Source organism: Linepithema humile, chromosome 5 (assembly GCF_040581485.1).
Source record: "Linepithema humile isolate Giens D197 chromosome 5, Lhum_UNIL_v1.0, whole genome shotgun sequence".
NCBI lineage: Eukaryota > Metazoa > Arthropoda > Insecta > Hymenoptera > Formicidae > Linepithema > Linepithema humile.
Window position 1 is genome coordinate 2,638,872 of NC_090132.1, and position 14,131 is coordinate 2,653,002.

General features: G+C 40.1%; 1 protein-coding gene across 5 annotated transcripts in view; it reads right to left on the reverse strand.

The window, feature by feature from the left end:
• Positions 1-20: 20 nt before the first annotated feature.
• LOC105675427 (protein couch potato) overlaps positions 21-14,131 on the reverse strand; it is a 101,696-nt gene continuing 87,585 nt past the window's right edge. For all 5 annotated transcript variants that reach the window (XM_012372578.2, XM_067355711.1, XM_067355710.1 and 2 more), the window contains one exon: positions 21-13,955. In XM_012372578.2, the coding sequence (XP_012228001.1) occupies positions 13,876-13,955 (80 nt within the window). In that variant the 3' untranslated portion in view covers positions 21-13,875. The remainder of the gene's footprint in view (positions 13,956-14,131) is intronic.

Genomic DNA, 14,131 nt, shown 5'->3' on the forward strand with positions numbered 1-14,131 from the left:
GCATCGCAATATCAAGGTCATGTATTTTGCTCATTTTATTATTTCCAAATCTTGCTTAGAACCTGAAGAAATTCTTTCACAATCTAATAATTAATTAATGATAATTAAGTTTAACATTAACGCCTGACAACGACGAAGTAAAGATTATAGATATATATATATTTATATTTATATATATATAAGCTAATCCTTGCCCAGACACACGAATTGATATGCAATGTTTAATGTGTTACTTGTTTTCTTTCTTGTTTCATTCGTCCTATTCCACGTCTTTTTTTTTTCACGGGCATATAAATAAATTCTTATTGCTTAATATTTTCTTGTTAATATATATATATAATATATATATATAGTATTATTACATATGATGATATGTTTTTGTAGTCCCAATGATTAATATGCACGCGTTTGTGCAAATGTCTCCGGCGCGAGACACGTTTATGGACGGATTGATCCAGATCACGACGTGGACGTTCCGAATCGTCGAACTATGATTATCCCTACGATATATATATATATGTGTATATATCTATCTCCCGATAAATCCCAGTGGCAGCTAGTCAGTTCTTTTTATCTCCCGACCCTCTTTCCTCCCGCGACACTCGTCATTCAACACGTTATTATACACCACAATCGACTTTCGGAATGTCCGTCACGTATCCGGCAGTATTTGACGAGGCCTCAGATTGTCGTTTCAAACCTCGTCCGTGATGATGACGAAAGAAAGAAAAAAAAAAAAAAAAGACTCCTCATACATACGTATCTAGTTCCGAAAAAAAACAGAAGAGAAAATGAAGAAGTAGAAGGAGAAGAAGAAACGAGAGAGAGTCGCGGCCGCCCACGGCTCCAATTTTTGTACCTCGCCGTGGACCGATCTTCGGAGAGGCGTGTCCACTCAAGCCCCGTCGACATACTGATTAAATTATTAGTATTATTACTATTATCATATCATGTTATTACTATCATTAATATTATTATTATTCGCTCACTAAATATCAGATTCTTATCTCTGAACATAGTTCAATGTCTCGCTACGGTAAAGTTATTATTCTTTAAATATCACAATAACCTTACACAGAAAGCTGCAACTAATTTTATCATAATTATTATTATTATTATTATTACTATTCATCATTATCCATTATTATTACTATCGGTATTGTTGTCTCATTATCTACGAATTTACTCGCGCACTTTTTTATCTCGTAAATACCTCGGGTGTATTGTATTCCCTTCCTTGCAACGAATACGAAAGTATCATCGTTATTATTATTATTATTACTATCTTCATTTAGTGTTGCTGTTATTACTAAGCACGCTACGATCTTCAGGATAATCGTCGTCGTGCCGAGTGACGCGCGCGTGTATGAACTTCGATTTTTGCCACTTGTGTACTGGGTCATTTCGGTGATTAAATGTGTGTAATTGCTCTCGTGAATGTGTAGTCGATCATCGAAAATCGTACGTTGCCGATATAATGTACGTAATTTCCTCGCGTTGCTTTTTAATGATTGAAAAATGTTTAGACAGAATTACACCAATTACACAATCGCCTGATATGTATAATTTATGATCCATAGTGAAACCTTCGAGTTTACCTTGAGTAAAAGAGAAAATGCCGTTAAATCGAGACACTGCTTTGAAATATAACGCGCTATTTAAATTCACGTCATACATCTGTGTATCGAGATTACATCTGACAAATATTCGGGTTTTTTTTAAATATAATGCAATCTCTATAATCATAAAAAATGACTATCTATCGAGAGTCATAAGTTTTCGACTTGGTATATAAAATTTGTAATGTTGCATGGTCATTTGTGAGTTGTCTGCGCTGTTGCTGTAAAAATATATATGTATACATTTTACGTGCTATATGTCGTGATAAATATCAGTTCTCTGAAATGTAATCCGTTATTTCAGACTCGATAATCCGAACACTTGGAGATAATTCGTTTCATTGCGTTAATCAATTTGAATTCTAGAGATTGCACTATAATAAAACCCCCAAATTAATTTCATCTTATCGCATTTGTGAAATGAGTCGTTAATTTCTTCGAAGTTTGCGATATTTGAGACGGCGGGTCTGTAAAATCATCGGGCTCACTATCGTTATCATAAGTGCGTAGTATTCGAGTATTCAGCACTTTGCGGATCGACCGTGATGTACTGTAGCGTGCGCAGGGGACGGACTAGTTTCTGCAGCTGCATGCGCGTATGTTATATATCAGAGATTAATACAAAATTATAATATCTCGATAGTGGCGATTACACCTAAGCGAACATGTGTGGTCGTAGTCAGTCGCAAAAATAACATTTACATCTGTCGCGCCGTATCCTTCCGAAGCGGACCAAGTATAGGACGTCGATTCACACGTTTCTATTCCGCAAAGCGCTGAATTCACTCGAACAATTAGCAACCGAACATCCGAATGAATCGATCTATCTTACAACACTTCGCGAATCTTTCTGCCATAACAATAACCGCTATTCCGTGAGTGATTTCACTCAGCCATTGTGTCTCTCGTGCGTATCGTGTAAACTGTCAAACACTCTTCGCTGCACGAAGGAAACTGGTACAACGACGTCATACACATTCGCCCGAGAAGAATCACACCGTTCGGCGTTCAAATCGGGCGACCGAAATGGTCGAAATCATCCCGTGAACCGACGTCGATATTTCACAGGAACGAGAACGATTGAAATTGTGATTAAACGATTGGTTCCGCGAGGTTCTCGCTCCCGGTCTAAGGATTCGCGAGGCGTGCAAGCGCGCTTCCGGCGATCATCCATTCGTGCGGCTAACGAGTGTACGATAACCAAGTGTGAAAAACAAGTAACGGCCGATGCAGAACCCGGGCATCGGGCTCTGACGCCAAGATCGAGGGAACGCGCCGCCAGCCTCCGCTAAATTTGGAAAAAATGTTTCTCGCGTGTAGAAATCGACTAGCAAAATTTTTTTTACACACACATTATCACAACTCGCAATTTTCATCTAACTGAACTGTGACTCGGTTTCGAGATGTTTTCCGACGTGTCGTTCACGTCTGCATCGTGATACCAAGAAATCTCAAACGATCAACAAATCTATCTAAGACAAATTTCAGAAGAATTGAAAACCCTGAATTCAAGAATTTTTTTCACAATACTTCCAATAGATTAGAATTCTGAAGAAAGATTTAGCCTTCAAAGATTTTTTTAAATACAAAGAATCACTAAATCAACCTTTTCGCACACGTATTAACTCCGATAAATCTCTGCGATGCAGATCAGTACATCAATAGACTATATGACATATTTACATGCACATATTACATGTATATATACACGCATACGTCGAGCTTTTCTCTCGCGTAGTAAGAAACGCACGTCCCATTGTTCTCGAACGCGTACCACCGCGTTAAATGTTTTCCATTACATATTTTATCCTTCCGATATATATTTTTCACCCACCTTCCACCCAGTCACCGAGCGCAAACCGAAGCTATATACACACGCGCGCTCATGCACACACACGCACGCAAGCGCGCGGTGTAAATCTAGAAACGACACGCAAATAAATACACGGACAACATAGCTACACAAAGAGACACGTCCTTACATACATACAGACGGATACAAATGTAAGACACGGGTGTATCTATCGATTAATAAACGCCACAGAACGCTCGCGGTTGTCTACGAACGACGAATGTGGTCCAATGCGTGCCCTTACAGTAATTACAGTAATTAGCACGGCGAAAAGCTCGATCATTTACCGCATTTGTTCTTTGAAAAATTTCCTGCCTTTCATGCCATTTCAAAGACGGCTGTGAGAGCCATTAAAAAATTGAATTAACTTGTCGCATTTGTCACACATGTTTAAGTGAATCTACTTTTTATCAGAGAAATTAATATAAGCTACTCGTTCCGAGCTAAATCAATCTGCATTATTCATCTTCTTCATATTTTACTTAGCTTATATAAATTCTCTAAAGCCTTTCAAGATAAATAAATAATGACAAAATAAAGCAGTGACTTTACTAAATATTTTTCGCAAAATGCGAGTCCACCATTTGTTGTAAATGATCGATCGGTTTCGCTATTTCTGATATGTTAAGAATGTAAGGGCGTGCTTTTTATCACTTTCAAAATGTCACTGTACAGTGTATAAGTATCAAAAGCAGTTACGTGTTTCCCCTTGGGAATTCTCATTGCAAATTGAGCGATGCCGAACGATCCTAATGTCTCGAGTTTACTGCTCGATCTTGTGACTCGTGTGATTGTCGTATTCTTTCTCTCCCTTTTTTTTCTTTTTTTTTTTTTGTTATTCAGATTGCGCATGTCGCAGCGTTGATTACGCGGATTCGTCTTTGGCATATTCGCGAAACAGCGATCACAAAAACTTACACGAATTAAACCTTCGCGAGAATGATGCATCTTAAAGTTCGATTAAACTCGTCAGAGTGTATTCGCGGCGCGCATTTAGCGTTAATAGCGGTAAACTGATACTAATTCCTCGGTGGAATGTGAAACTGAAAATCGGCCATCGTTAAATGTATCATCCGAATGTGAATAAGTATCGCGATAGATTGATATCCTGAATTAGCATTGACCCTGTCAAAGAATTGCTTGTTACACGATGATAACTTACACATTCATAATATATCAGATCATTTCAAAAGTCTTTGCGCATTCCGCATACGAACTTTATTGTGGAAATAGATATACGAAATAAAATTAATCATCGATACAATTTTTTTTCCATTGTTTCACACGTTGATGTACGTCAGATTTAGAAAATGCGATAAATTTGTGATAAAAAAATTTTGAAAGCGCAAAAACTTATGAAACGACTTGATACTTTTAAACGTCTGCGAGAACGCAGAAATTCAATCATGCGCGGCCCACATCTGCCGAATGTAACACAATGACATGCACAGTGTCCACCTGAGCGTAAATTCAGATCTAGTGGAGAATTCGAAATCTACAGATCTGTAAATCTATTCTACGATTCAAAAATTCACAGTCAAATATTCGCGAATCTATGAATTCACGCGTGTCTATAGATTCAGAAATTCCCAGATTTACATATGGATCTGTAAGGTAAGAATATTACAAATTCGCATCCCAACAGATCCGGATATTCACAGATATTCACAATTTGGTACTAATCACGGACACATGTATAAATCGGCAAACCCACGTATCCGGAAAAACGGAATCGGCGAGGTCTATAACAGCATGAGATTCCACGGATCACACTATGAACACGCTAGAATAAGCTTATAATCCTAGAATTTTCGCACGCCTCCGTATATAAACTGCTCCATCCGCCACAATTTATAGAATCATCAAGAATATTAACGTAATTTTCGTTGACAGATGGATAATTTTAATTCTTAGTCCGTAAGAAGAGCTATTCACGCTTACTTCGATCTTTTGCGACAATTTCACATTATGTTATCCCATCCGAGACGTGAAAAGTAAGGATGAACAGCTCTTGCCACATGTTGTTCATATAATTTCGTTAAGGATACATATCCGGCTGCGCAGCCGGAAGTTGTGAACGTTTGGTACGAAGTACCACAGTTCGTCGTGTAGACATCCGTCCATATCGAACACCCTCACTTCCTGAACAGACTCTAGCCACACATACACTCATGTACACAGACACACATGCATACGCATGCATAGACGCGCAAATAATTAACTAAGCAGCTATAAGTCCCGACTCTTCTCATCTCGAACGATCCTCTAGGTAAGTACATACTTCGATATCCGATCTTTGAAAAAAAAAACCCCTTTTCTGGGCACCCTCCTTACTCGCTCGTGCGCACAACCATCCCTCGAATTTGTGACCTCGATACGTAGTTGTCGTTGTGAATTAATCTTGCGATCACAGTTTGGACGGGTGTAAAGGCTGCCGTCGATGACTGGATGCTCTTTATGCCGCGGTGAACAAGACGCGCAAAAATCGAATTGCACACATTGCAAGAAAATAAATAATATACTCTGTTACGATATAAAATCTGTAAATAATATTAATTTAATAATATTAAAATAATATTAATTTACTTATATCATCAAAATATAATTTATATCTTGTGTGACAAAGATTTCAAATGTAAATGTTGATATTATCAAATTAGCAATGAATAGCTGTGTCACAGTTCAGCGCGCGATATAAAGTCATCCAATCATTGCCCTTTAAATTTTAAATCAGAATGTCAGCGTTTGTAGATAGTGTATAGCGCATATTCTCATCTATTTCATTTCATCATCGCTGGTTGCAATTAGAATTTTGCAATTTTTCCTGCGATATCAAAATACATTTTGCATCTCCTTTCGAAAGATCGATGTCTAATTGTTGATATGCATAGTAAGCAATGTTTCCTTTCATCGATAATGATAATTAGCTAATGAGATTTAAGGTCCAGTTTAATTTACGCTGATGAGTGCAGCGTAATAATATACTTGTAGATCGTGGTCTCATGTAATTATCGGTACAATTTGTGTAACGGGATGCACGAGAGAAAGGATTCGCGATAGACAATAATGACGAGGGTCGCCGATTCTCGATTCTCTCGGACGATAATTACGGTAATTGCGGGATTCGCGAGAGTACTTCCGTACAAAGGCGCAAAATTGCATCTTTCACTCTTTGGGATTCTTCGCGCGTGTCGCACGTGAATAATAAATAGTCGCGAATAATCTCAGGTACTTACACCTTAAAGAATATTCGTCTCGAGGGAATGCATCGAGAAATACTGCGCGGGTTTTCCGAATTTTTGAAGGATCAACGCGAGGATGCCGAACGACCGCGCGAGACTATTTTCCAGCTCGCTCGGGGATACTCGAGTCTTTAGAAGAAATCATATAAATTTATACGAAAGCTCGGTGTAAGGCAAAAGTTATAATAATATCCCCCTTTAACAGTCTCATAAATAAACGCGGTAACAATTATAATATAAAACAAAATAATGCCCCGTTAAGAAATTAATTAATAATTATATATAATTACTCGTTTAACTTTCGTGTCGAATTTTTGTTAAATATTTAGCTTCCCTCCGATCCACAATAACTTATAATTCTTTTCACGCGGCTTTTAAAAGCACGATATATTTAACACGTTCGCCTTTCACTCCAGACTTAAATTTTATTTCGTTTTTAGAATTCCAATTGTCAATAGTTTTTGTAACCATTCCGACGCGCCGTTCGAAAATGACCATCGATATTAAACTTCACATATAAAGCGACACCGGTGTGCGCGAGTAAACGATTTCCTAATCGATTATAATCGTATTGATGGATCACTCGAGCGCAACCGGGCTGAAATGAGAATTAGCAAGCCGCCTATATCTTTGCTAAATAACGAATCCAAACTCGCCGTCAGGCTGCGACAATCGCAATGTACAAATTGACTATATTCTCGAACCCGCACGTGCACACGTGCGTCGCGTCGAGTCGCTTGATTACTTGAATTACTTTCAGATAAAGTACCACGGATTACTTCGATCTCAGCCACTATCTCTTCGAGCAGACATCATATATATATAATATACTTTTTTTTTTTTTTACCAGATATCTATTATATATTCTAGATATGCTCACATGTGATTCCATTACTAGAAAAAAAAAAATACCATGACAATAGTAATGGTTCCCATATAAATAATGTACGCTGCTTTCTAATGAGCGAAATCGCAACGTATGCACTCGAATGCTCTCAAGCAAAGAATCTACAGATGCTCGATCGCACAGCTGCTGCCCAAGATGTCGAAGTCCACCACGGTACATATGTGTATATATTCGCCTAGCTTCGTCTTTACTTACGTCGCGCGTCGTCAGACGGATGTAACATCAATGACAGAATAATCAACTAAATACCACAGAAAGCGCGTGTGATATTACGATTAACAGCTATGTAGAACAGTCTACGATTACTTAACTACTTAATTCGCGATCTCCCTTATAAAACCCCGAAGAACATCGCGACGTACTCTTAAACTCGCCACTGAAACGAGCACACGTAGCGACCGCTCGTAAGTCCATTAATAAAATCGTATTCAAATAATAGGAAAGCATCCGCTCATTTAATATAGAGTATCGCACTTCTCTCCCTCTTCCGTTTCATGGATCATTTCGTCCGGAATGTATAAACTCCCTTCCTCGACGCTTATCACTGGTCGGCGCGACACTTTGCCTGCTCATCGCCATCGGCAAATCCGCCTCGCACCTCGCGCGCGTTAGAAAATTGATATGTATCGTGTTTACGCACCTTCGTATTTTGTTTTTTTTTTCCTTTTTTCACTTTTACTTGCGTTTCTTGGTGTCTCGGCAATACTACTGATATCCTTACTTTCGAAGTGTGGTCAGGCTCGAATAGGAGCTCCATTAATTCTGGTTGTTCTATACGCCTGTATAGATGTAGTGTAATAAGGTACGCATCTCCCTTTCCTTTTAGACCTTTTGGTGCTGGCAAGTTTGACGCGGCTTGTATTTTACGACGAACGGAAAATAGTAATTTTGTTGTCAAACATTATTTTCTTTGCCCAATTTTTCTACGAAAGCATCGTTTTCGCACCGGAAAGCGCTGTAAATAACGATTCGGCGTAATTGTAAATTATTACAGACGGTATTTAATTGATCGAAACGCCATTGATCTCTTTTCATCACCGCTCAGCACATTTCAGCGGAGAAAGTAATTATGCAATTTTCATCTCGCTTCGACATTAATCGACTATAAAATTCCAAATCAGTTGGCCGTCTTTAACATTAAATGCGACGCTGAATAGAGATGAGAAACGCCGATCACAACTTTCGAAGAGATTCGCGGTGACGCAAAGACTTTAGGATCTCGAGGGTTGATCCTGCCGCCAGGATCTCCCCTACGAGGACGGATTTATGAGAGAAAAGCAAAAAGCAAAGGCAGATTATATACTTCTGCGCGATTTGCGGCGGTCTTTCTTGGTCGTTACGGTAGATTGGTGCAATCTAGCGTCGAGTGGTGCACATTGACGTTCTTTCACAGCGTGATGTAGTCTTTGTGAGGTCTATTGGTAGTCTTTGGATCGATACGTTGCCATCTTTGGTGATCTCGCTTTCTTTCCCTTCCTCCGGCGAGCTTCAAAACCCTTATTGTTTGAATCAAATTTTAAAATGATTCCAGCATGCATACACCATTCGGGTTACACTTTGCCGAAGTGTACAGTGGATTAATCATGCGGGCCCGACGATTCGATGTTGTAACAGTGAGAGCGTGTTCTTTCGAAGAGCAAGTCGTAAAATCGATTTTAAATCTACAAAATGCTTCTCTAATTAAAACTGAAAGCTCCATTTTTATTTTCTAATTAATAAATTAAAACCTCATAACTTTTGAAATATCTAACTACTTTTTTTTTTTTTTTTTTTGGACATTTTTTTGTACACATATCCGCCCACACATTGATCCATAAATTCTTACATTTATGGATATACTTTTTATATATAAACGATCCCCCCACATCGCAAAATCATAATAAAAATAAATGATTCTGTCGCGTTTATATTTTATTCGATTGTACGACTTCCCCTAAGCGATATACTTTTTCGCCACCTTCCTCCAAGAATAAACGACGCAGTTCGAACGCTTTAAGGTCCCGATCACGCTCGCATTTAGTGTATTGCGCATGATTCGCCTCCACGATACTGTATGTATATGCCTATACACGTGTATGTATATATACGTATATAAAAAAGAAATGAAACGGGCTCGCTAGAATAATTTCCTAGAGACGGTACAAAATATCTGATTGACATGTACTTCTTCTCGCCTCCCCTGCACTTTAACGACGTCGCGCGGTTTATATATACTTTTTTTTTTCTTCATATATATCTATCTGTAGATATATGTATGTATATATATATATATATATATATATATATACTTCTCCATATTTTATAATATATATTAACCTCTAATATCCTTACGCGAATACCACTTTATGTTAATGTAATAATAGCGTACTGCCTACTGATATGTGTTAGTTCACTTGTAAAGCACTTTAAAATTCAATCTAACGATTCATCGATCCCGATCACGGATGACGACGAATCCCGCCTCTTAACGGCTAAATTACAAAATAACGAGCTATTGAATACACCGAATAATGCGTTCGCCGCGCCGCATCGCGTCGCATTTCCCGCGATCTCGTACTTCCTAAGATCGACGATCATCCCTCGCGATCGTGATACTCGATCACGGCCGCGCTATCCAAAACTTGTTTTCTACATATATTTCTCGCTCTATCCTCCTCACTTAGATACTTCTTTCGCTATCTCTCCTCGTTAGGTATTTCTCTCGCGCGCACGTTCGTGAACCGTTCGGAACCAACGGATTTCGAACCTTTAACGAGTCTTCAGTGTCTCCGTACTTCTCATTGGCGTATCCTATTAACCCTTTGCGCTCGGATGTAATTTATAATTATTTTTTTTTAATTGCAAAATACGCGTTGAGGGCATCGCGGTATTTTTTCAAAAAGGCCAACCGTGTGCAAATCTGGTTCTGAACGCGTAAAAAGTTGTTCCATCCACGATAATGTGCTAATTTTTTTGGTTATTTATAGACGCGTTAACGTAATCGTTTGTTTTCAAATATCCGAGATACCATCGATGCTCTCTCTCGTGTGAGGAAAGATCTAAGTCTCAGTCCGTTTCACCGCACCTCGAATTACAAATGGTGTAAGGCCTCAATTAGATTACACAACTTAGATTATACTTTCTAAAGTTTTGTAAATCACACTTTGTCGCGCGACGGCTTGTTAATTAGCTACAGTGTTAAATCCAAAGTGCATACCATTACAAAATATCGATCGTTTACACTTTTTCATTCGATAATCTACGTTGATATGTGAAGTAGGACTCAAGTAAGAGTGCAAAGGGTTAAAACGGAAACATTCGCCTGGCAATAATTCTACTTTATCGCGTCGCCTCTTCTTACTTTCACGCGTGTCACTTCGATATTTCGTGTGTTCGTCAAGTCCTAGTATCGCAGAGTGATATTTCTAACGTAGTGCTCTCCAGTCGCTTTCCGTAGAAAAATAAAGAACGTGCTGGCGCGATCGTGACTTGACGATCGATGACGATAATGAACGGGCGATCGCTGACGATGATCGATCGATTCGCCCGAGCGCGCCGGTGGATGATCGCCATTATCGATATAATCCACTGTTAATCGGCGGCTATTTGTATTTTTCTTTTTTTTTTCTTTTTTTTTTTCTTTTTAAGTAACTTCCATTTTCTCGTTAACTGCGGATGCGTGTGATAAATGCCCAGTGATACAACGGGAGATGGGAGAGTAAAACTGAAGGACTCTCGTCGGCGAAAGCTGCGTAAGATTATTGAAAGCTGTTCAATCTTCGTTATAACTGCAGTTTTTTTTTTTAGCTATTTCTGCCTGTCGATCCCTTCGATGTCTATCAATACTGTCGATATTTCCTATTCAAATTTCGAGTAATATTTTGCGTCACTATTTTGTAATTTATATGTTTCAAAAGACGGTTTTTAAGCTGATTGTAAAAAAGTGCGGTATTCTTTTGAAGAATGTGAAGCCATAAGAATCTTACTCGAATCCAGACGGATTATAAATAATGATTTTTAAAAATATGCTTGTACGCGTTTATAAGAATACCGCAACAAGTGTAGACGAGTCGGAGAGGCACCTGACAATAACGAGTACGACAAAAAGTCGAGGGAAAACTCCAACCCGTGTCGCGAAGAAATTACTGCCAATTACGACAGCTATTTCACATTTTCACGAGTTCGTTCAGCCGTGACAGGAAACGCGTTCCGCCTCGAAGCGTCTCGCCGAAGACCCGCCTTTGATCCTTGAGTCATTACGAGGTCTTCAAATGCGTCCTCGTTGCAGCTTTCCGCCGCCGAGAAAGGGAGCGGCAGGGAAAGCTAGAAGGGAGATGGGAGAGTGCGACGGGTCGACAGAGAGGGTGAAATTGGGACGTATTTCGGATATGCGGTTGCATGTGCAGAGAAGCGCCGGGAGTTTCTCTCTTTGGGATTTCGAAAAATCGGGACGAGACCTATGATATGTAACGCGCGCTACCGATTACAGCTTGCGACCCGACCAACAGGAAGGCACTTGGGCAAATTACGTGCCGAGTTGGCCGCCGTTTTCTAACACGCGGGGGCACACACCGCCCTCACCATCATCCTCCTTTTCTTCTTCCGTCCGTTCTCTCTTCCGCAATCTTTTTTTTTTTTTTCCTTTTCTACCGAACGGAGAGGCGAATGGTCGTTTCTCTCTTCTCGCCGCTCTTTAATTCTCGTTTACAGGCTTAATCCTATGATATGTTCGCATTCGTTATGTATATATATTTATATATATGTATAAGATTATTACTTTAACAATCATTCTCTCGATCTGATCGCTCTTTCTCTCTGCCTGTCGCCACATTTTCTCGCATTCGCACTTCCATTCTCGCTTAGCACTTTTGCTCGGTTCTTTCTCTCGCTCTTTCTCTCCCTCTCTCTCTCTCTCTCTCTCGCTTTCTCGCTCTCTTTCTCTTTCTTTCTCGCTCTTTCTCTCGCTCTCTTCGTTCTCATCCGCGCCTAGGACACTAGACTCTCCTTAACAAGATACAATAGTTAAATGTACGCGCGCTCGTGCTTCGCGCGACGCGCCGATGATAAAACATAAATACACGCTTCTTAGGGCACCTTTGGTATTAAGCTTGATGTACTCGTCTTCGCCTCGCTTGTTTCGTTTCAGTGTGTGGGATACGCAATTTCGTGTTCGAACCACCACCCGGGACTCGTATCGCGCGCTGTTCCGCGCCGTTCCACTCTAATCGCGCCAATCGTTGAGCTTAATTTTCACGTGTGATCTTTTGTTAGGAAATCACTTCTTCAGCGAGATAAGAACAATTTGGAAAGCTCGAGTTCCACATGTGTATCGTCTTAATGAGTTTAAAAATCTTTCGATAAATTTTTCAAAAATTCTTACCTCCGAAACAAGAATTCGCATCGACTGCAATTTTCATGATGAGTCGCAAATACGTTCCAGAGTGGCATCGCCGGGTTTTATATGAAATCTCCATGACTGTATATGCGTGTGTGTGTGTGTGTGTGTTTATGTGTATGTGTGTGTGTTGCGTATTATGTAAACAAGTATCGCGATATAACGTGCGCGTGTGACTTGTCGAAGAGTGCCTCCCTTCTTTACATATGTATACAAGAAACGAAATCCTCTTCCTCGCTTCGCTTTTCCACACTTCCTCCTCTTCGATCTCCTTCCCCACCCATCATCCATCCCTCTGACCCACACCTCCGTTGCACCCCTTGCCCCCTACTCTTGCTTCGTCGTCGTCGATCGCGATCAAAGACACAGTGAAAATAAATAGTAGGTAAAAGGTAGGTACGCGAGAATCGATAAGTTAAGTTCGTTAAAAAATATATATACCTAGGAATATTACGTGATTATATTTGGGCCCCCCGCTAGAGTCGCGCGAACCAACACGCCTCCGCTCTTGCAACGTCGTAGAATTTAGCCTATCGCCTATCGCTTGTGTCGGCTGTGTCCCCTTCGGGCGGAAGGACGATCAAAACCCTTTTGCCCTTCCACCAGCGCCGGTAGCTTCTGTATCTTCCGCATTCCACCCCCTTCTCGCTCTCTCATGTGTCTGTATGCGTGTACGTGTGTATGCGTGTGTATGGTTCGTGTACATTTGTGTCTACATGCTCCACGCCTTCCATGCCTCGCTCTCTGCCGAATCTTCGACCGCCCGACAATGCGCAGGGCTGCATAGCTCTTCCTCGTGTGTCGCGGTTTTTTTTTTTTTTTTTTTCTTCGATGGATGTGTCTTGTCCGGCGAGAGCGCGCCGTCTTCCTGCCGTCTCCTCTCAGGGCGACCGATCGTCCGCCTCTTTACATGCCGTTAATGTCGATCTTAAGGTTGGCCGTTTTCTTGTCTCTTTGATCCCTGAAAAATCAAGGCGAGCGATTAGAACGTGATTCGTGATACGATACATTCGAAACACGAAACGCACGAGAAATCACAGCGATTTCCATTAGATCATATGTATTAATACGCGAAATCTCGCACTAGCATACATTTCTTGTTAATATACATATAAGGGAAATTTCGCATCACCTTTA